The sequence below is a fragment of the Cibotium barometz genome, chromosome 38 (genome assembly GCF_041138505.1).
Source record: "Cibotium barometz isolate CiBa-2024 chromosome 38, ASM4113850v1, whole genome shotgun sequence".
Taxonomy (NCBI): domain Eukaryota; kingdom Viridiplantae; phylum Streptophyta; class Polypodiopsida; order Cyatheales; family Cibotiaceae; genus Cibotium; species Cibotium barometz.
Genome location: NC_141083.1, coordinates 43,354,182 through 43,377,866, shown reverse-complemented (window position 1 = coordinate 43,377,866; position 23,685 = coordinate 43,354,182). Strand labels below are relative to the sequence as shown.

The 23,685-nt window shown below is 43.7% G+C and overlaps 1 protein-coding gene across 3 annotated transcripts in view; it reads right to left on the bottom strand.

Moving 5' to 3' along the window:
* LOC147616752 (potassium channel KAT3-like) overlaps nucleotides 1-23,685 on the bottom strand; it is a 190,067-nt gene that overhangs the window by 134,151 nt on the left and 32,231 nt on the right. For 2 of the 3 annotated variants that reach the window (XM_086777811.1, XM_086777812.1), the window contains exons 5-8: nucleotides 14,231-14,548; nucleotides 13,849-14,088; nucleotides 13,660-13,758; nucleotides 13,467-13,499 (exon numbers count right to left, since the gene is read on the bottom strand). In XM_086777811.1, the coding sequence (XP_086633937.1) occupies nucleotides 13,467-13,499; nucleotides 13,660-13,758; nucleotides 13,849-14,088; nucleotides 14,231-14,548 (690 nt within the window). The remainder of the gene's footprint in view (nucleotides 1-13,466; nucleotides 13,500-13,659; nucleotides 13,759-13,848; nucleotides 14,089-14,230; nucleotides 14,549-23,685) is intronic. The other variant, XM_086777813.1, reaches the window with a different exon arrangement.

The window sequence follows — 23,685 nt, the reverse complement described above, 5'->3', positions numbered from 1 at the left end:
AGCATACAATAGATTCTTCTTTATCCCTGGCACATACAAAGCATCTGAAAGTGTGAAAGCGCTGCCATTTGCAGCAGTAAGCATAATTTTACCAATGCCCTTCACTGGGTAAGAAGCATTATTGGCACATGTGACAGTATTCCCATTAGGGACAGCCTCAAGAGAAGTGAACATATCACGATGCGAGGTAATGTGCTTTGTAGCACCACTGTCAAAATACCATACATGAGAGTCAACAGAAACTGCCAAACATGCATCATGTACAGATGGGTCATACTGGCAATACACGCTAAACGCCCATTCTGTATCCTGTACAACATTTGTAGAATCTGCATTTGTAGAAGCATCCGCTATTGTGGCTGCATTTGACTCTTTCTTCTTTGCCTCTTTAGCCTTTAGCTTAGGGCAATTCTTAATGACATGATCATTTGCCTTACAATAGTTGCACCTGGTCTTTTTCTTGCCTTTATCAAGAGCCTTCTCAGACTTATTGTTGCTACCTGTGGAAGGAAAAGAAGTTGCAAACCTACTAATAGGAGAAGAAACAGTGGAAGGGACTGCCTTACCACTTCTTCTCTGCTGCTGGGCAGCAATAAATGCTTGATCAACTGCACGCTGCCTGGCCCTGTTTTGCCTGGACTGCGCTTCTTGCAAGGGCTTGTTGACTAAAGTATCATACTTGACAGCATCAGGTCTGTCCTCAGTAAGAAGTCTCCACGTGGAAGCAAAAGTCTGATATGTCTCAGGTAAAGCATCAAGAACAGTCTGCACAAGAGAATGATCAGGAATAATCTCACCTGCAGAAATCAACTGTTCTTTGAGATCTTTAATCTCAGCAAGAAAAACATTCATGTCATCATCTTCTTGCATAATCTTCAATTCTAGCTCTTTACGCAGGTAAGCGACTTTTGCCTCGTTACGACCTGCATACAAACCAGCTAGAATATCCCAAGCCTGTTTTGCTGTTTTAGCTGAACGAATATGTGGGGTGATGTTACGTTTGACAGAAAGTGCAATCAAGGCATGAGCCTGCGCATCTTTACCATCCCAACGAGCTTGTTCAGCAGTGGGTATAAAACAGCAGCAACAGTAGAGCTGCTAGAACCTGCAACATCCTCAACAGATCCTACATCCACAGAACCTGGACGTACATCCATACCCTGCACAATGTTCCACACTCCTTTTGCAACCAAAACATGCTGCATCATGTATGCCCAAAGTGAGTAGTTGCTGTCTCCATCCAGTTTGTCTTCAGCAGACAACATGCGAAATACATCATTGCTGTTATCAGCCATGGCCACTGACTGAAACTGATGCAAAAGCTACCTGTAATGAAGCAAAGACTGAACAGAAAACAACTTGTGCTATGTAGCACAGTCCACAATAGAGTACGTATGCCTGTTTTGCAGAAAACTGCACTGTCGAAATTTCTGCAAAAAATGATGAAAACACCTCAATCGGAGAACGTGAGTCGGAGGGTACTGGCGGTGTAGCCCTGGAAGCCGATGCCTGCTCTGATACCAATTGTTGGAATTAGGGTTACAGGAAAGCACACCAAGCTTGGAGAAGAAGAAGCAAGAATGCACACAACACAAAGTGTATTAGATTGTGTCAATGTACAAAAGATAAGTTAGCCCTAGAAGGATGGGCGTATATACAAGCCGGGGGAAAAAACCTCCTAAAGAGGGAAAAAGTGCCCCGGCGGTCCTAAGTGTGTTCACACACATCACTGCCTATATATATATGGCAACAGGGGAGAATTGGAAGCCCAAGTTGAAGGAGGAGGTGGATATGGCGGTGGCCCGCTTCTTCTTCCACGACCACATTGCCTTTCAAGCAGCTAGGTAAGTGCAATCAATCATTGCCAATTCATCATTCATGTTTTCATCATCCTAGTCCCCTTCTCATTAGTAAATTACTTTCTTGAATAGATCAGAATACTTCAAGGTCATGGTTAAGAAGATTGGGGAGTATGGCTCAACCTATACGCCCCCCTCATCCGAGAGCTTGCGCACTACATTGCTCGAGAAGGAGAAGCGCATTGTAGAGCAAGCGGCCGACAACACAAAGCGGCAATGGGAGAGGAACGGAGTCTCTCTCATTGTGGATGGATGGAGTGACACCCGCAAGAGGAGTATTCACGGCATGGTTGCATATTCCCGCGGAGAGATGTACTTCATCTCATCTCATGATGCATCCGGCACTGGGAAGAGCGCGGATGTGCTTGCGGCGGAGTGGGCTACCACCATGGAGATCGTTGGCCCCGACCATGTAGTGGGCTTTGTTGCGGATGGGGAGCCTTCCAATAGGGCGGCGGGAGGACATGTCACGGTGTCCTTTTGTATGGCTCATTGCCTAAACAACCTCCTCAAGGACATCGGGGCATTACCATGGATTAGCCCGCTCATTGAGGAGGCCAACACCATGGTCTCCTTTGTCCTCAACCACCAAAGACTTCGGCATGAGTTCAACAAGAGGTCCTGTCTCTCTCCTCCTCAAATATTCCAACACCCGGTTTGCCTACAACTTTCTCATGTTGGGCCGGTTGAAGGATTGTAGCGGTGCTTTGAGGGGGCTTTTCCTTAGCGACGAGTTTGTCACCATGCAAGAGTCCCATACAAACACTGGCCAAGAGTGTAGGCTACGGGCGGATGACGCTTCTTGGTGGGAGCGTGTGAAGACCACAGATGCTATGGTGAGGCCCATAGTCCACGTATTGAGGATTGTAGACGCTATGTAACCATGCATAGGCAAGGTCTATGAGGCCATGGATCGCATGATAGAGAAGTTGAAAGACTTCGTGCCTGACGAAGACAGATACGAGGAGATCCATGCCTTGTGTCTAGGAAGGTGGAATTCCTACTACTCTCCATTGCATGCAGCAGCTTATGTGGTGGACCCAGAATTCCAAGGCAACAAGCAGGAGAGCGACCGGGAGAGGTGAGCGCTGGATGGAGGATCATCTTGGATCGTCTTGTGCCTGATGCATCGGTTAGGCGCAAGATCAGAGACCAGCTTTCGATGTACAGGTCATTTCATGGCTCCTATGGCTGTCATGATGCACAGGTTGACCGCTCCAAAGTTGGTGCTGCTCTATGGTGGGAGGACTTTGGTTCAGATGGACCGGAGCTGCAGTAGCTTGCCATCCGCATACTTAGCCAGGCCGTCAGCTCCTCTTGCTTGGAGCAACTTTGGAGTACCTACAACCACATTGCCTCTAGGAAGAGGAACCGACTCGGGGTAGAGCGTGCCAATGACCTTGTCTTCGTCAGCGCGAACTTGCGAATGCTTTGCAAGAGCGTGACCAAGAAGGCAGATTCCTTCACCGAGTGGGAGATGAGTCAACAAGAAGAGCAACAAGAGGATGAGGTGCAGGAGCAGCATACCAGTGAGGATGAGACTGAGGATGAGCTTGATGCTTCTTTGGCACAAGCTCCCCATGACCATGAGGCAAGCACTTCACGTGGATGATCATTCATGGATCATGATTCATGGGCCTTACTACTTAGCTCTAGCCTCTAGCCTCTAGTCTTCAGCACTTTTTTGTCATTGACTCATTTGAGTCCGTCCATGTATTCTGCCTCCTTAAGGCTTAGTCCTGACTCCTGACTCTTGAGTCATGACTCATTTTGTATCTACTTAATTATTAATATGACACAAAAGCTTACCATTTTAGTGTAAATTTGTGCTCATTTGATGTACTTCCAAAGTAGAATAAGTGTAGAGTAGAAAAATTAAAAAAAAGGTATTTTTTGAGTGCCGTTCCCTCCCCCGTCCCCATTTCCTACTTATGGTCGTCCCCCGTCCCCGTCCCCTGACCGTCACCGTCCCCTGTCCCTTGTGACTATGATATATATACATACATATATGTTTACACATACATACATACATACATACATACATACATACATACATATATATATATATATATATATATATATATATATATATATATATATACATGTATGTATATATGTATATATGTGTGTGTGTGTGTATGTATATATATGTGTGTGTGTGTGTGTGTGTATATATGTACGTATATATAGATATATATGTATGTATGCATATATATATACATACACAAATATGTGTGTGTGTGTGTGTGTGTGTGTGTGTGTGTGTGAAGGGAGGCGGTGAGAGCATACGAGGAGCTCTGGTTCGCTGCGTTCTAGGGTTCACGACCTGCTGTTACGCTCGCTTTTCTTCTCCGTGCGCTCGTGTGTGTGTGCGTGTGTGTGTGTGTGTGTGCGCGCACATGTATGAGAGAGAGGCCTGTTCGCCTGAGACCCAGTTTCTCTCTTCGACTGCTCGCCTGCGATTATCGCCTGCGACCCAGCTCGGTTATCGCCTGCGATTCAGTTCACCTATCTCCTGCGACCCAGCTCGCTTATCGCCTGCGACTCCATTTGCCATCGAAGCTGCGACTCTATTCACCTGCGACCCAGGTCGCCTGTTCGATTGCTCGTAGTTCGCCTATCGCCTGCAACCCAACTCACCTATTGCTTGCGACCTTGTTCGCCTCTTCGCCTGCGACTCCTTTTGCTTCGAAGCTGCAAGTCTACTCGCCTAAATTTCAAAGCCTCCTGTATACAGCATACAGCTTTAAAAAAAAAAAAAAAAAGAGTTGTTTAGCAGTGTTGTACAGACTTTACTCTTGCAATTATGTCTGAGACTGTTGTGACCTATGCTCGCCGGGATAATGCTGCAGACAGTAACAAGAGGCAGCATGCTGCAATTGAATCTGTCACCATGATCAAGCAAGATTCGTCGGATGCACAGTTTGTATATGAGGCTTTATGTGAGGACTTTGTAGACAGTCGTGTCAAATGGAAGGACCCGCCTCCTTCTTTCAGTTATAAGATTAAATTGCCGACGATTGTGTCTCCTCTGCGTAGATACTCAGAGAAAGGGATTATTCTCTTCTTTCCAGGTAAAATGCCTTCTGCGCAAGAAGTAGCTCAATGGATTCAGTCCATTCTAGGTGGACCCTTTGTAGATGGAGTTCACTTTGCAGCAAGGGGTTTTTATGATGTATTACTGTCTGATGGTCAATATAAGCAGCAGATGCTTGAATCTTCTCCCCTTATGTTTGGTGTACAGTTGGTACATGTGTTACCTTGGTCCCCGACCAAGGACTATCAGTCCTTGATTAGGCATCGTTGTCCTGTTTGGGTCGAGGTCGTGGATTTTCCAGAATATTTGAGGGAACATTTGCCAGGTATAGCAGCCACTCTGGGCAAAGTGGTTTGTGCACCTCGTCCTACAGGAAACAAAAACAGATTTTGCATCTTGTGGGATACGGACCATGAGCAACCACCAGCAATTGCTGTTGAAGTAGAAAATGTGTGTGGCATGGGTGCACGTTACTTCAAATTAAATTGGGGAGTCTTTGCAGGTGCTTGTTTCACTTGTCATAAGTTTGGGCATATGGCTTCTGAATGTCCTTCTCTGCTGCATCCTCCGCCGTTATCTGCTGTACCTCCCATCTCAGCGAATGAGCAGCCAACTCAAATTAAGGAGATACCAACAAATCAAGCCACTCGAAATACTCAAAAGGAGAAAGAGAAAGGAAAAGCTAAAGCTTTTCCACAAGATGTTTCTTCTTTGGCAGTGCCTAATCAACCCAAGGATAAAGGAAAAGATAAAATATCTTCGGCTGAATGGAAAACTCCGAAAAAAGCTACTATGGTTCGTCGTGCTCCCGTTCCTTCACGTAATTGGACTGCATCTGCCACTATTACACAGTCTTCCACCTCATCGACTATGCTTTCTAGAATATGGTCAGATGTAGTTCGAGGTGCTTCCTCGAGTATGGATGCCGATATAAATGCTTTGGATATGTGTGTTGATACGAATATGCATGAGTCTCTCTTGATTCAGGGCGAGGGCTCTCTCCCTGATTCAGTTGTTGTTATGCAGCATTGATTTTGCTGGCTGTTCACTGTATATACCTTTGTACAGATCTGATGTTTGATGCTCCAATAAAATGTCTTTCGTACAATATTAGAGGACTTTGTGATCCAAGTAAATTTAGGTTGTTTTGGCACTATGTACATAAAATGCAGCCTCATCTAGTGTGTGTGCAAGAACACAATCAGCATACCTTAGTGGGTCAATCAGGTCACTTTGCAGGTTATGATATATTTTATGTGGGCACTCAGCATTACTCGGGAGTTTTTATGCTTGTTAAGCATGATCTACAACCAATGTTGGCCTACAATGATTCTGTTGGCAGATGGATGGTCATTCAATGTTTATTGTATGGACAAATTTATGAATTTGCAGCAGTTTATGCACCACAAAGCTCAGCTGACAGGGCAAATATATGGTCACAAATGTTGGCTTATCCCTGGCTCCATAATGCATTCCTTTGTGGAGATTTTAATAATGCTCCATCTCCTGAATTTAACTCCACTGGAAGAACTCATATGCTTGGAGCTGAACGCAGAACATGGAATGATTTGCTCTCTTCTTGCAATATTTTGGACCTATGGCAACATGTATTCCCTCATCTGCAAGGGTTTACTTTTAACCACAATGCTTTTCCACATATCTGGACACGTCTGGATCGCTGGTACTTGTTACATGCTGACCAATATGATGATTTTGTTTGCAAACTATGGATTGATCGTTCCATGTTACTCTCTGATCATTCTCCTTTATGGTTAGGCCTTTATTTCGACATGCCACAAGATCTCTCTATTCTTCAGAAACATAGGCTGTTGCTTTTAAACAACAGTTATCTTGTGCATGCTGATTTCAAGGAAATGGTTTTGCAAGCCATTGAGCCCTTGCCCCTTCAAATGCATGAGGACATTGACATTGCTTGGTTTCAATTTGTTCAGCGCATGCAGGCTGTGATCTGTGATTATGGTCGTTATTACATGGCCGACTTGCGGGATCAGATCTTGCAGGCTAAAGAAACATGTCAATCCATGGCTGATCTTGCTCAGTATAGGATTTTAAATACTAATGAACAAGATTCTTTAATGCAGGCTAAGCACTTCCTCATGCTAAATGATCAGAGAAAATTGCAAAAATGGTTGACACGTTCGCGACATCGAGCTATCATAGATAAGGGTTGCTCTTCCAAAGATTTTTTCAAAAATCTACATGCTTCAAGACGAAAGGAATGCATCAGAAGGGTGAAAAAATCTGATGGTCAATGGACTCATTCTTTATCGGAGCTCTCATATATTGCTAGTCAGCATTTTGCAGCCCTTTTTGCTAAACCGCCAACTACTTCGTCTGACATACTTGATGCTCGTTATGCTTTATTGCATCATGTTCAGCCCATTATTTCTCCACAGGATGCATTGGAATTAGAATCTGCGTTCACTGATATTGAACTTAAAGATGCTTTACGTTCAATGGGTCGATGGAAATCTCCCGGATGGGATGGATTGACAGTGGAATTTTTCCATGCTTTTTGGCCTCACTTGGAACAATCATTGCTGTATATGATTAATGAAGCTTGGGCAAATGATGTACTACCATCTTCTTGGAAAGAAGGATTGGTTAAGCTTTTCCCTAAACGAGATCTTTGTGAAGTTTTCTCTGATTGGAGGCCCATTACTCTTATGCCTGTCATCTATAAGCTTCTGACTAAGATGTTGGCAAATCGTATTAAAGGATTTTTACATGATGGTTTGCATCCTGCGCAATATGGTTTTGTGCCTCGGAGACAAATCAATGATAATTTAGCCAATGCTTATATTGCCATTGAATATGCCAAATACACTAAGCACGATGTACTCATTTTGCAGGTTGATATTGAGAAAGCTTTTGATTCTGTGCATTGGGACTATATAGCTATGACTATGAGTTCTCTTGGTTTCGGTGCAAAGTGGCAAAATATTGTGTATTGGCTCTATAATGACAGTGATGCTTCTTTGATTTTGAGCTCTTCTCTATCAGATTCTTGGAAATTGGGACGTTCAGTTCGCCAGGGTTGTCCGCTTAGTTCCTTGTTGTTTGCTATTGCCACACATCCTTTTCTTTGCTATTTGGATTTTTTGCAAGCCACTGATGAAGTGCATGGCTTACAACTTCCTGCTGGGCATACTTTCCTGGCTCAGGCTTATGCTGATGATTCTTTTTTTATGCCCAAGAATACGCAACAAGATCTTCAGAGATTAATGAAGGCTTTGGAACTTTTTGGTCTGGCTGCTGGTTTGAAAGTAAACTTCCGTAAGTCTACCTTGCTTGCGCTTAGTGTACAGCAATGGCATCATGTATTGTGGCCCGGTGGAATACCTCCTGCTGGACATATCGTTCGTCATTTGGGTTACCCTTTGGGTTGGCAGCTGTCATCTTCACAAATGATTCAATGGGTTATGCTAAAATTGAATCGCAAAATTGATTATTGGCAGCTTTCCACTTGGCCTCTTCATGTACGTCTCAGGATAGTGCAGGCTATTGTGATGGCTTACATACAGTTCTTTTCTTCCATTGATTATGTGGAGGAAAGCTGATATAGATCGGTTTATGTCTCTGGCAATGGCAATTGTGTGGAAAACTCAACATCGTAAAAAGGGTCTTCGTCTTTTGTCAATGCCAAAGATGTGTTCTCCAAAGATACATGGTGGCTTGAACATATTGAATATTCATTTTCATGTGCTTGCTCGTAAATCCACTTTGCTATTGGAATTTGTACAACAACGCCAGCCATGGGCTATTATGTTGGGTCATATGTGTATGTCTATGTCTTCACCTGCTTTTGGAAAGTGGACTGTTACGTATTGGGATGCAATTTTCAGCCATTTCAATGGAAAGATTGTCGGCTGTCCTCTTTCATCTAAGTTAATTTTTGCCTGGAAACAGATTACGCAATATCTTTTTTGGAATCCGAGGTTTAATGCGCAATCTTCTTCGCTTCGCCTTGAGAGTATTCATTGGTCGAAGGTTTTTGATGTACCCCTAGCTCTACGTGAGCCTAGGAAGGCATATTTCCTTTCAAAGAAAGGAGTTTATCTTATTGATGATGTTTTGGATGCTGCTGGCCATGTGCTTTCTTTTGTGGTTGCCGCCAGGAAATTTGGTCTGGGGATGCATTATAGATCAATCTGGCAGCTTATTCGAGAGCTTCTTGCTCCTTTTGAACCAATTGCAGATTTGGATCGTTCTGATCGTTTGGTTGATTGGAGCCTTAAAAGAGAACAACCTGCACGAGGCCCTTTATCAATGGCTAAACTTTCGGTTCATTCGATATATCATTTCTTGTTGCCTGCCTCTTGGGTTCAAGAACATGCAAATCAGATTTGGCATCTTCATAAAAGTCAGGCTTGGTGGAAACAGCGGCTTCATTCTCTTTGGAAATGCAGTCTACCTTTGAAAAGTAAACTGTTTTTATGGAGATGCTTGATTGGAGTCTTGCCAGTCGGTCTTTTCTTGGCTAGGCGACTTTTGGCACCTTCAACTTGTCATAGTTGTGGTGCTTCTCAAGAGACAGTCTTTCATCTTTTATGGAGTTGTCCTCTCACCAGGACTTTATTGGATCGGATTGCTACACGTTTGAGAGCCCGCTTCCGACAAGCACCCTTTGGGAAATACTTTTGGATCTTCGGCCTTCTCCCTTCACCCCTTAGATCCTATAAAGTCTTCTTTGATTGGGTTCGCTATTGGGCTTTATGGACTACGTGGGAGTCTCGCAACAGGATAGTTTTTGCTGGGCCTTATTTGGATGCTTACTCATTCTTCCGTTCCTCTCTTCAACAATCTTTATATGACTGACTCTCTCTTCATGAGATATACTCATCTCTGTATGCTCTTTTTACAGATTGTTTTTAGATGTTTAACTATGTTCACACTGAACATAGTGAACACTCTAGTAGTTTCCCTTGTATATGGTCTTTTTGGTGGGTTTTCCTCGTTTTGAGGTTTCCCACCTGTAATTAATGACATGAAGCTTTACAAAAAAAAGTGTGTGTGTGTGTGTGTGTGTGTGTGTATTTTTCCAGTGGGAGTGAAATTGGCTCAAAGAAGGATTGCCTCTCCTCTTTGTCCAAGATGTCATCATACTGCTGAGAGTATTCCGCATTTATTGTGGTCTTGCTCATACTCCAGAGACCTTCTGGACAAGATCTCCTATTTTTTATCTCTCAGATTTCCTGCACACAGGTTCTACAGGTTTTTCTGGATGTTTGACATGTTATCAGCTTCTTTGTCACAATATTCTCTTTTCTTCCATTGGATCAGATACTGGGCCTTATGGAGCCTCTGGCTACATCGAAATCATGCATATCTGAATTCACCCCTTCAGCACCCTTATGATTTCTTCCGAGCCTCATTGCGGCAGTCCTTATATGATGCCGTACATGAGGAAGATTTGGATGTTTCTTGTGTTCAGCTTTTCTTTTACTGTTTCTGATGGATAGGGCATAGGCTCTTTTCTTGAGCACTGCCCAGATCTTCGATAGAACTTTTTTACTACTGTTTTTTAAGTTCTAGGGTTTAGACATCCTCTTGATGTCAAACCCTCTTGTACATTTATGATATAATGCAATTTCAACTGGTTTTACAAAAAAAAAAAAAGTGTGTGTGTATATATATATATATATGTATGTATGTATGTATGTATGTATGTATGTATGCACACACATATATATGTACACACACACACACACACACACACAGGTATATATGTGTGTGACAGACTGCAGCCCGTATAGAGATTAACCCAAACCTTCACTGAGGTAACAGTTCAGACCAATACTTGGGGCAGATTCATCCATCTTATTGTACTAATTCTTACTTGCAGCAGTCAAAGAAAATACTCAATCAAGAGGAGGGCCTTGAATGGGTGTTTGGGACCTGGACCCCATCTTTTGTACAGTGTACCCTTTTCTATTCTCTCTTCTCTATTCTCCCCCGTTCTTGCAAGATAACGCTCTTGTTCTCTCACTATACTTACAAGTAAAAGTTCCTTTTAACTTCCACATGTTACAGGTCTCCTGGAACATTGGTGTTGGTAGTCCAAGAAGGACAGAAGCCTTCACAAAGAGCCTGATTGAAGATGTGAGCTAGGATGGGAGCCAAAATTTTCCAACCATGTGCAAGGTGCTCCGGAGGTCCTCACAGTCCCTAGCACTATCATTGTGCAACGTTAATAGGGATTTTGTGACATTGAAGGCATTGAAGAGCGTGGTGGATGTAGGATGGGGAATGTGTGATATGTCAGGTAGGGACCCATTTGGGATGTCATATAGCTCATGGGCATATGGTTCCCATGTAGAGGGGTCATTGATGTAGGTAAAGTTTTTCTTGAAGGATCCCCCAAGCATCAAAGCTGTCGGCACTCAGAAAAAGTCAGTATTCCTCCTACTTAGCAAAGAACACACACTTTTTCCAACGAGTAAGATGGCAAAAAGACTCTTGCATTTCCCGTGCAGAGATTTGGCCAAGAGATGAAGTTGTGGCTTTGCACTTCTCATTATCCCAAAACCATTCTAAAGCTCATTATCCCAAAACCATTCTAAAGCTATGGAGTCAATGGGAGACTTGGTGGAGGATCTGACAGTAAATGGAAAACTAGCTTGTGTGGATTCATGAAGAAAAGAAGTAAGCTGTATGCTGGAATGTATGCTGGAAGCGGTATCAGTTGTATGGCGATAAAGGTGATCCACATAGACACAATCAACGTTATGGTGGAAATGGATATAGCTGAAAGTGGTGGGAGGGGTCTGGTGGGGGCAGTTGAGGGGATCTGGATATGGTGAAGGCCAAATATGTGTGATCAGCCCTGGTACGAGGTGGAGGGATGGTGAAGTCTGTGAAGGCATCTCAGGAGACCCCATCAAGTAGTCCATAGTGCTTGAACCACCACCATGTGGGAAGCAGGTGAGTCTGCCATCCTGACATTCCATTATGAATGAGAAGATCATGCATAGTACCCATCTCTAGGAAGAATCTGCCATAGTTGGTGATAAACCTAATGTCCTCCGAGACCCGCTGCACCCCCAACTCTAGGAAGATGCATAGTACCCATCTCTAGGAAGAATCAGCCATAGTTGGTGATAAACCCAATGTCCTCCGAGACCCGCTGCACCCCCAACTCCCTTTGATCTATCTCTAAGAGAATCATTAGTAGATTTACATGGGAATCAGTACTCGCTTCCAAGGCATGAAGTTGCCCAAAAGAAGAATGTCTCCTTGTTGGGCGAACTCCAGAATGTCTACAGTTAATGGTGCATAAGGTGATTGGCCATCCTGCGATAACTCCTGTGCAAAGCGATTCTCTCCCCAATTTTGCAGTAGCGTCAAGATCCAGATGCAACCTGAACAAATCTAGGATCATAAGCCTAAAAGAGGATGATTCCCTTGATATGAGTAGATGGGGATGCCAAGTGGTAAACAAAGGGACAGTCTTCAAGCACCTTGGTTGTCCTATGGGTATTGAGGTATCCAACAAGCAACTAGTCGATTGGTAAGCTAGAGCATTGAGATCAAACCCCTTTCATGCTAAGTTCATCTTGCAAGCTTACATACAGTTCTATACTCCATTTTTGGATTTTAAAAGGTGTCACTAAGCTCCTGAAACCCATCATGGCACAGGCTGCCCCCTTTCAACTTAAAAGGGAGGAAGATTACTTTATGGAATAATCCAAAGGGAGAGGTGGGTGTGCTGGTCAAGAATGCTGCTGATGGCGGGTTCTACTTAAAGAAGTTTGAAGTGGCCTGGGTAGATCATCAATCAGTAGTGTCTGTTTTCAAAAGCATTAGAATTGGATTACTCTTGGGGCTACTGAATGTAGGGCTGATGGTTTTTGTTTCACTTTTGGGTACGACTGTAATAAGGTATTGGACCGGTGGTTTTGGGCACTAGGTATAGGTAGTAGTGCTGGGTACTTTTATTTCTGTTAGTTCTTGGTTTGATGATCCCCATAATTTCCCTGTGTAGATAAAAACTATTGCATCCTCTCCCTTTCTCCAAAATAATCATAATTCTTGTGCAAAGGTGGATGTCTCGAGCCGGAAATAACAAACAGCAACGTGTGTAGACTCATTTAAGACTTCTTTCTTATGCATGTGTGGTTGACTACGGTTATCACTTATGCTTGGGATGTACTTGTTTGCATGGTGAATTTGCCCAGACTGCAAATGTTTAGGACCCATAGAGGGTGGTTTTCCCCTAGCCATGGGATAGATAACTGTGATCATTTGTGAGCTTTTTTGAGTTCATGAGCTTACAAGTTTACATGCTTGAAGAGTTATACTGCATGGAGTTGGCACTATGGGTGCCTTCGGAAATGTATACTACCCCTCCCCACCCCCCCCCAAACACAACAATCCCCAACCCCCACCGATGATGGAATGAAAAGGTGACACATGGTGCTTGCCTCTTTTTGGTTCACATTGTGTAGCTCTAGAATTTGTCATTTCATTAGCCTTCTCTAACCTTGTTTGATGAGATTAATCAAGTCATTTACAAATGCACAAAAGTTGTATTAGAAGGTTTAGCTTGCCTGCTCAGTGCCATCCCTATAAGCCACGAGCTCCTGTCAACATGAAAAGCACAAGATTACTTTTGCCTTAAGTTGTGGATCAAAATGGACACACTATGATGCCATATAGCCATTAACAGAAGGAAAGCGAAAGAGGGGGGGGGGGGGGGGGGTGTCAAGAAGGGGGACTATGGCAGATATCAGCAATGTTTACCACTACTCCTGATACTAATACATAAAACTCGGTAGGAGCCTCATTGTGAAGAATGATATCCTCTTTGGGCGGGAAATATTCAGCTCTCATTTCCGTCACCTTTGACATAGCATGGCAGTTTCGTCATAAAAAAGATTGCACTCAGTAAATTAACGTCAGGATTACAAGGATTAATGTAAGGAAGCATACCAACTGCAACATGAAATCATAAGAAGTTCCCTGAAACAAGTAAACTTTCTCTACAGTCTGTAAGAACAGATGCTGTGCAATGCTGGAACGTATAGCCTTTGGTAAGGTGGCCATGGTTTCTTGTTGTTGAAGGTTCTCAGTTTTGAACTTCAGTTTCATATGATCCATCATCTGGCCTCGCAATCTCAGTGGGATACGGTTGCGTAATGCAAAGCTCGAAACCGCTTGGACACAGTCTCTCTGCAAAATAAAAATAAAAAAATCCATGTAAATTAAAACAGAAAAACCCGAGAAATGGCCAGTGTCAAGTCCCAAATCCTTGATGAATTATGATATTTAATTGAAAATATTAGTGTGAAATTATGAATTTGACTTTTCTTACAAAGTTTCGGGTCCGTCCGGTCATGTGCACGACCAAATTGGTCATGTTCCCGATGAGGTAGGCGGTTAACCCTAGATTGAAAAGCATGTAGAAAACTTCAAATATCATTTCGCCTGAATTTTGAGCATGCAGATCACCATAACCAACCGTTGTGAGGGTGGTAATTGACCAGTACATTGAGTAGACATATCTAGTCCAAATACTTGCATCCTTGAAATGTGGCAGGACTGCCCCAATCCATGTCTGTCTTTCATCGGAGTGTCTCTGCGCCAGCAAATAATAGAAACATCCAGCACAATGCACTGCCAATAGAGTAACCTGGAAACAGAAGTATGAGCTTTGAGTTTATATTGAGGGCCATAAGCCCCATCGAACTTAATTAAAAAGTCCCACTCACACACTAATCATAGACTACATTTAAGTAAAATCTTAACTCCGAGAGTCTCTCAGGTACATTCCTGGATGGGGCAGTGAAGCAGATACCTATTCTTCTTTTATTGATGTATTTGCGAATGATGGAGTTTCCAGTAGTAAAGTTCATGATATGGATTTGTCTTCACAGAATGCCTATGTGGAACATGAGATCAATAGGATATTTGAAAGGTCTATCACTCATGCTTATTCTTTGCTCAAAAGTACGTGGAAAACCACCACAGCTATTAAGCAACATAATTATGGGAAACCCCCGCTTTGGGTGGTCCTGATTTTCAAAAACACATTTCAGTCATTTCTCCATTTTCTTTTCGATTTCATGGATTCATTCATAGTTGTTAGGTACGAAACGAAGGTATGAAAAAACGGTGCCAGTACAGGACTTTTAAATTTTGAAAAATAAGTTCGATTGAGATACGATCCACTTTAAAAAACACTTGAAAAAAAGATATTTATACACATTTAGAGGTGCAAAGTCTAGAGAAGTTGTAACTTGTCATAAAGTAGAAAAAAGTTAAAACACTAGTACAAAGTCTCAATAGTCATGAACAATGAACACTGAACATATGTGGCATGCCATAAATAAGAGCCGTGGCCCACGGCCTACAATAGGAAATACAAAAAAGTGTGTTGTGACTAGTCACAACACTAAGTACAAAAATGTCTGGAGTCTAGACTCTAAACTCTCCTCCTCAGAGAAATCACAAGGGGAAGGAATGCTCTCACTAGAGGTGCTCCCATCATCAGAGGCCAACCCAAAACTGCCCTTGCAAAGGACATTGCCCTCGTCACCGTACTCAGGCTCTTTGATGCCTGCAATAGGAGCATCCTCTTCTTCAGCAACAGGTGCTAAAGAGCTCCTCGAAGTCGAGCCGGAGCCACGCCTCACATTTGTAGCCACCGTGGTCGAAGTAGGGCGCAAAACAATGCATCCGCACTAGTCACCATCTCCTCTCTTAGCCATGCAACGAAATCCGGGGAGACCACAGTCATTCGGTTGCACGTCATATAGCTGCTCCAAGAGCAGCCACATGTAGGCAAACCGCGTGGAAGAGGGCTTCTTAAGCTCCACGTCGCTTTGCTCACGAAACATAGCGAGCACCTTTACCTTCTTTGTGAAGAAATTCACAATGGATAGGCCTTGTGCGACTACCCTCTTCACTTCCCAACATCCTCCATGAGTAGGTCTAGACAATGGGAGCAGAAGGAGTCCATACAATGGATGGGAACTCCGCCTCTACCAAGTGTCCCATTTTGCAGCAATTGGACACATTTTCCGTGATGACTTGAATGACATTTTCATACCCAACCTACACGTAACACAATGGCAAATGCAATGACATTCTTAGAAACTTGAACATAGATACTAGAGAGTCGAGACTTGAGAGTTAAGACTTAAAACGCAATGCACATAGTACATACCTCTATGATGGCTCGCCGTATATGATGATAGGATTATGCAAAATATTTTGGTGTCTATTTTTTTGTCTACCCACATGCATCTTTATGGTGACAGGGGTTTCTAGAACCTCATAAATCTTTGTGTGAGGGTTTAGACTCTTCCCTTGAGCTTCCAAAGCCAAGTGGTAAGACCTATTCAAGGAAATGGCCAACTCAATTAAACTTGACAAATTTAAAGGCTATAATTTTCATACTTGGCAGACCAAAATTGAATTTACCCTCATAAGGAAAGGGTTGTGGAGTGTTGCAAACGGAAAAGAGAAAATGCCAACCACTAGGGATGAAAAGACCTTGTGGGTGGTTATCATGCTTTGGAACTAAGTGATACATATATCCATCACCTAGATGGAAAAGATTCATCTAATGAGGCATGGAATACTCTAGATACTTTATTTGGGGCACAATCCAAAAATTTCAAAAAATATTTTTTGAGCTTAAGTTGAACCCAGTTCAAACTCATCTCAACTATATGAAAAGCATTCTCACCCACCTTGTAGGGATCAAAAAGACTATCGAAGATGTGATCATAGTTGTGCTCTTGAAGAGCCCATCCTAAGAGAAGTTTGGTAACATTGTTACCACACTCACAAACTTGCCGGCACCAAAATTGACGGATGTGGAAGCATTCCTTCTAGACGAAGACAACAAAGTCAAGAAAAGGCAAGGAAGGAGCTTTCTTCAACAAAGAAGGCTACAAAAAGTAAAGCATCCTTGTGAGGATTATGTTGTTAATCCCTCATATTGTGTACTAATTACTACTTAAGTACTTAACTTAGAGAACAAGAATCTTCAAGAGAACACTTGAAAGAAGATTGAATTGACTTGAATTGAATTGATTAACTTGAGTACAATAGGTCAACATGTGCTACCACGAGCATACGCGCCAAAGAAACCTTGGAAATAGACAAGGTAGCCGGAGAAGTGTGAAAGGTAGTCAACATGCATGCCAAGAAAGCCATTGCCGGAGACAAGAGGGGCGTAGTAGAGGACTTTCCGATGCTGAAAAATTGATTTCTTCTTTTTTTTCTTCACCGCTGAATTTTCTGGACAGCAATGGAGTATTTGGATTTTTACGGTTTTTGGATGCCAACGAGCACGAAGAGAAGGCCCAAGAAGGCATACAAAAGGAGCGCCATCACCATGGAGGACGGGGCTGAATTTCGCGCGAGGAGAAGAGGGAGGCTGATATGCTCGCGCGTCAAAGAGGGGGGCTGAAAAAAAATATATATATATTTTTTTTTTCGTTTTTTGAATGAAGGAGAGGCCACCCAATGGTTAGGTTTTTTTTTTTAAAAGTCCAGGGTCACTTTTTTTTTTTTTAAGAAAAAGGTCATTTCAATGTGAAAGGGCATGTTTTAAAAGATGTGTCCTTTCGAAGAGGTGCATCACTTGGAGAGGCTCCGGGAGGGTAAAAGGGACATGGGGGGGCTGATTTGAGAACTTCCACACGCCACGCAGGCCAGGGCTCTGCCAACACTGCCACGCCGAACCTCCAAGACATTAAGTGAGTGCCCGTAGGTGTACCGCCACGGGTGGAACTCGCCTGTAGGGCGGCCAGGCACGGAGGCCGAAGGGCAACAAGGACCCGTCTAGGCACGAGGCGCGAGGGCAGTGACTCCGGGTGCGCGAGGCGCGTTCATGGGACCACCGAGGGCGCGGGTAGAGGGAGACGGCTGCAGGAACTCCATCGGGTTGGGATGGGGAAAAAATTTCAGCGAGGCTTAATCTTTAGGCATCTGCTTCTGCAGGTGAGAAGATCTTTCCTCCGCCTCCATACAACACCAGGGTGAGGGTGCATAGAGTTGACGCCGGTAGCGTAGCACGCACTAACTACGTCCGGGAAAAAATTTGCTCTGATACCACTTCAGGAGAACACTTGAGAGAAGATTGAATTAACTTGAATTGAATTGATTAAACTGAGTACAATAGGTCTCTTATATAGGAGATGAAGAGACACATTTGAAGAGGCATGTCCTTTGACGAAAGGACATGACCATAGACGAAAGGATACAACTTTAGGCTAAGGGATGTGTCTATTTGATGTAGAGGCACAACCATTCATCAAGGATACAACCATTCGTCGAAGGGATGTGGCTATTCGATGAAGAGGTACATCCTTTGGCGAAGAGTCGCAACCAATTGAGGGTAGGGGTTCCCTTGGCTGGTTACTCCTTGCATCTGCAACAGGAATCAGCAATGAAGAGAGTATCTGATACGTCACAATCGTGACAATCCTTCAAAGGTAAAAATCAAAAAATAGATAGAAAGAAAGAAAGAAAGAAAAGATATATTAACGTCTACGGAAGTCCAGATTGGCCTATGAGACAAATCTGTATACAACAAGTCCATGTCCTAAGTATCATGGAAAGAAAAACTGAAATGAAAAGCTAATCCTAGTCATATGCAGCTCACTATGTAGTCACTGTCTAGCATGCTATAGATGTACAATCATGATAAGTGGTATACTACTAATTCCACCCAGTGGAGATGGTGGGGTGTAGTACATTATACATGGGGCATGGGGCGAGGGGGACTCTCACATCTGTTGTGCTCTAGACTCTCTCCTCCATAGCTCTACGGAATCGTGCTTGGATCTGGACAGACTAGGAGTAGTGGTGGTTTGCGCCCGGGTAGTCGTGGTCTCTTGGCAGCTTTGATCTCCGAGGCTCTCTATAGTGTGAGCCCTCGTCAGGGAGGTAGATGATACACGGGGAGGGGGATGTTGCTCGCTGATAGGCCTGAAGAAGCTGGTGATTTGTGGCTGCGATCTTTGGCTCTGCACTTGTAGAAGCCTCTCTCTATGTCAATGTAGCTCAAGGAGGAAAAGGCCTAGGCATCTCTGATCAAGATACTCCATCACCCGGCTAAGTGGGTCAAAACCCTCTCTGAACAAGCAGTGGTATCTCCCTCTCATCTCATAATATGTAGAGCATCTGCATATGTAATGCTCCTTCGACTCTACCTCTCTGTGGCAAAATCTGCATACTCTGTCCTCTCTAGGGGTCCGTGCTCCTCTCCCTGCCTCAATCTCCAGAGTGAGAGGAAACTATGATCTGACCAATAGTCACCCTCATAGCATGATACGTGTACATCCATGTAGCCTGGTCGTTTGACAAATCCATCCTCTGTGAATCTAAGGATGTGATCTCTGTAGGAGTGCATCTTGGTGGGAAGGGGACCCGACCGAGTCTCCCTGGTGTGCATCTGGATCAAATCCTGTTTCAAAACTCTATTCCTCTCCTCTCGGGAGAGTGTAAAGTATGGGGAGTTATCATCATACTGGAAGGGCGGTAATCTATCCATGTCGAGTCCATGTGCTGAGAATTACTCATCTATTGCAGCATACCATGATGGGTTATGGCCCTCTGTGGCAATACTCTGTGAGAGGACTCCATGGCTAAGCGGGGTAGTCTCTCTAGACCCTGGCTCTGATGCATCTGATGTAGGATATGGTCTGAAATAGAGCCTCTACCATCATGGGGGGCATTGCAAGCTCTGCTTTGACGATCTCATGTGGTACTGATGGTTTGCTGCGAATCATCCTGGAGATCATGAGGATCTGCGGTCTCTCCATCCGACGTCAATTATATGTGGAGAGGTTAGAAGCCCATACCGGTGTTGCATACATCATCACTGGGGTGACTAAGGTGTCAAATAGCCATCCTTTGGTGCGAGGCTCCTGGAAATGAGCCCGATGACATTGTCGCTCCATCAATGCAAGGGCAATATAACCTCACGTGAGCCTGTCCTATGATGCTTGTCTCATGGAGAAATGGTTCCCATTACTAGTGAAGGTAATACCCAAGTATACATATGATTCTGTCACCTCCACCTGACTGCCTCTATATGTGATCATTGTATCTTTCATAACCCGTCTGGAAGTGTGAAAGATCATGACCTTGGTTTTCCCAAGGTTCACTGAAACGCCTCTGTGTGTACAAAAATCATCTAAGACGTCCATGTGGCATTGCAGTCCCTCCTGCGACTCTTTGGCAAATCTCACACCATCTCTTGCCTTTTCTTTTAAGACGCAACAAATTGCCAAAATTCAAGTCACCAAAGTCGGCATGCCATAGCTCCGCATCACTCATAGCACGTGTGGCAAACTAAACAAGCACTATGTGCCAATCTCTCGTACCTGTCCAACCTGTAAAGCCCATGGCTTAGAGTACCAAATACCACAGTCATGTCTCCATCACTCTAGTCATAGACTGTAAACCTGTCATTAACAAATCTGACCACTAGACCTGCGCTAGCAATGGCAGAGATTGACAACAAGTTCTTTTTAATGCCTAGAACAAACAAGGCTTCAGAGAGAATGATTGTCCCACCATTTGCAGCAGGTGAGCACAACCTTACCAACTCCTTTTACTAGATATGAGAAGTTGTTTGCACATGTGATTGTGCCTCCTTGCGCAGCAGACTCAAGGGAGTAAAATAATTCACGCTAAGAAGTAATGTGTTGGCTAGCACCACTATCAAAATACCAGACATGTTGATCTATCTCTGACATGCATACATCATGGACAGAAGGGTCATAACTGCAGTGCACAATGAATGCTCAATCATCCAGTGCATATTACGTTGACTTCTTCTTTTCAACATTTGTGCCGATGCATCAGCCACAACAATGCCTAACTTTTTCTTCTTCTCCTTCTCCAACCTTTTTATGCATTAATTGATATAATGGCTTGGCTTTCGACAATAGTTAAATTTGTCTTCTTCTTAGGCTTATCACCCCCCTTCTCGACATCTTTGCTAAAAGATTGGGCTGATTCTGCCTTTGACTTGTAGCCGCCCTACGAAAAGGCTTAGCCTTTACCTTTTTGACTAGCAACAAATGCTTAATCTCCCACACGCATACTAGTTTAGTTTTGGCGGGATTGCTCTTCTTACAAGAGCGCAGCAACCAACTCATCAAACGTGCATTTGGGTTACTGTCACCATTTGGTCACCCAATTGGTCCACCCGTGCTTTCTCATCATGTATGTACATTGGACTGGCATCCATGGCAGTTGTATATGCCGGGGATTGATGCCACTCATGTGATACTGTGGACTTGGCTTTCCGTTGAGACTTGTGCCTCTGTGTACATGTCCGGAAATGCCTGGTGGATTGGTGTTCCATTGGGTCTGGTACTTCGTGTACTTGCCTAGAGCACGTCTATTTTGGTATAGTCTCATGAACGGGGATCGTCCATACCAATGCTGCATTGCATAGCATCTTTATGTGCTTGCTTGCAATTGAAATTACATGTTGTTTTCATGCTTGCTTGACCAATGTGTAGTTCCAAGTAAGGGGACGCCTACCCGCGAACCGTGCGTGTGAAACTGTCTACTGACATGGTTATGTGGCATGTGACAGGTGGTAAGTATCGGTCATAATCCTAGCCTTAGGAGTTACCACTAATTTATAAGTAAGTGTGTACACGCTTCATTAAGTTTTGGGCGACCAAAACTCACTTATAAATTATGACCAGCCCGGCGTTCACACACACTGATGTCCCGAGGTGGACATAACCCAATGTCCACCACCCAGACCTTATCCCCTTTGTACAAAGGGAGTAACTAGCCATGTGTCCACTCTAGCTTGCTCCACAGAGCACCTGCCTGCCACCTACACAGAACAACTCACCACCTCTCTCCTCCTCCTCTCTCTAGAGATTGGCGCCTCCTTCATGAGGGCTGTTGGGCTGCATTTTCTGCACATTCTCCTTCCCAACTCCATTTCCAAGCTTGCTAAGGTGATTTTCAAGCTTCCAAGAGTGTTTCCGGATGCTAATCACTCTCCTACACACTCCCAATGACTGAAATTCAGTAAAACAGCTCTCTTTATTGCTGTAATTTCTGGTCTTTTTGCCGAAAACCCTAATTTCAGCCCTCCTTTCTCAAGTTGAACCATAGGGGAGCTTTCCCAAGGTTCCCTTCATCCTCTTGAAGACTTTTGTCGCGAAGAAATGCGACAAATCGAAGATCTCAACACTCCAAGGACTTCCATCGTGAAGACTTCCGCTGTCATCGACTCTATTTGCTATTGGTAAGCTTTTATGCTTAAATATGGGAGCAAGTAGCAGGAGGGAGGAACCGGATTACAAGATCACATACCCTGTGTAGTGTTCTCTTGTCCTACGTGCTCTCTTGCAGATTGTTACTACCATGTGTTGGTGGAACAATAGAGAGCAGATGGTAGGGAACATGGGCACTTGAGAGGGTAGTGTGGATTACAGGTCTACATCGACAACCACTTGTTTGCAATACTGTATTCATATGCATTGGTATGGAAATCTGGTCACAAATGCCCATGACACTATGTACTTGATTCTCCCATGATCAATATACTTTATTTGAGGGAGGGGCCGGCCGTTCCGGCTCATTGTGTGTCTCTTGTCAATTCAGCAATTTACTTCTTGTATTTGAGCAAGTGTCCATCAAATCTTAGTGTATTTAAGTGTATTGATTAGCATTGTGTTCAACCAAGTTACATTGGTATCAGAGCATACGGTTCTCTTTCACTTCTATCCTGAGAGACGATCACCGTGAACACTAGCTATCTCTACACTTAGAACATTATGGATAGCCATACAATGGATGTTGGAGATGCTAATACAAGAGGTAGGGAAAATGAAATGCATGCCTCCAATGCTTTACAGGATAAGCAAACTCATGTGGTGCACAATAGGGAACTTGAATATGTGGGACAGCTGTCCCGTGGCAAAGAGAACATGCAGGAAGAAGAGTCCATAGTCTTGAGGGCTGAACTTACTCGTATGTAGGCTCTTCTCCATGCACAACAAGAAGAATTGAACCTCTACCGCCGCAAGGATCCATTGGTACATGACCATTTGAAGGCCAAGAAAGCTGAATCTTATATGGATCATGCAATGGCAATGATTGCTCAAGAGTTGCACATGCAACCGAGGGATGCAGCACGTGCATACTTGGCTCGTACCGAGGATGCCTATGCAGAAAAGACAACCATCCCACATGTCTTGGAATCCCCACAGGTGCCCGAACAAGAACTTATGTCTAAGAGGATGAATCTCCATGCTATGGGAGAGAAACAATCAGTGACTTCACGCCATGCAAGATTACCTTATGTAGCCCGTGATTGAAGGATACAATGTTTATGGCAATGGTCAAAATGTATATCAAATGCCATTGCCGGCTGAAAATGTGCATGCACAACCCATGCAAAATGGGCTGCAATTTTCTGTTGGTGCAGGTATTCCGTGTATCTCTCATGCCACTCATGCCTTCAAGTGTGCTCGTGAGGAAGAACCTATGGCTGAAAATGTATCAATGCATGTTGAGGGGACAGCCATGCCTCATGCTTACAGGGCACATGTATCTATGCCTTATGCATCACCTTTTGGTCCTAAAATGATGCCAATCACAAGGGCTCTCCCAATGGACAAACATGGGGGAAAACATGTTGAGATGCATGCACATGCATCAAAGTCTCGTGACTTCAAATCGGAAGACAAATCTGTGAAGTTTGACACACATCATGGGGAATATGATGCATCAAAGGCACTTGCTTTTATTGCCCAGTTTGATATTGCT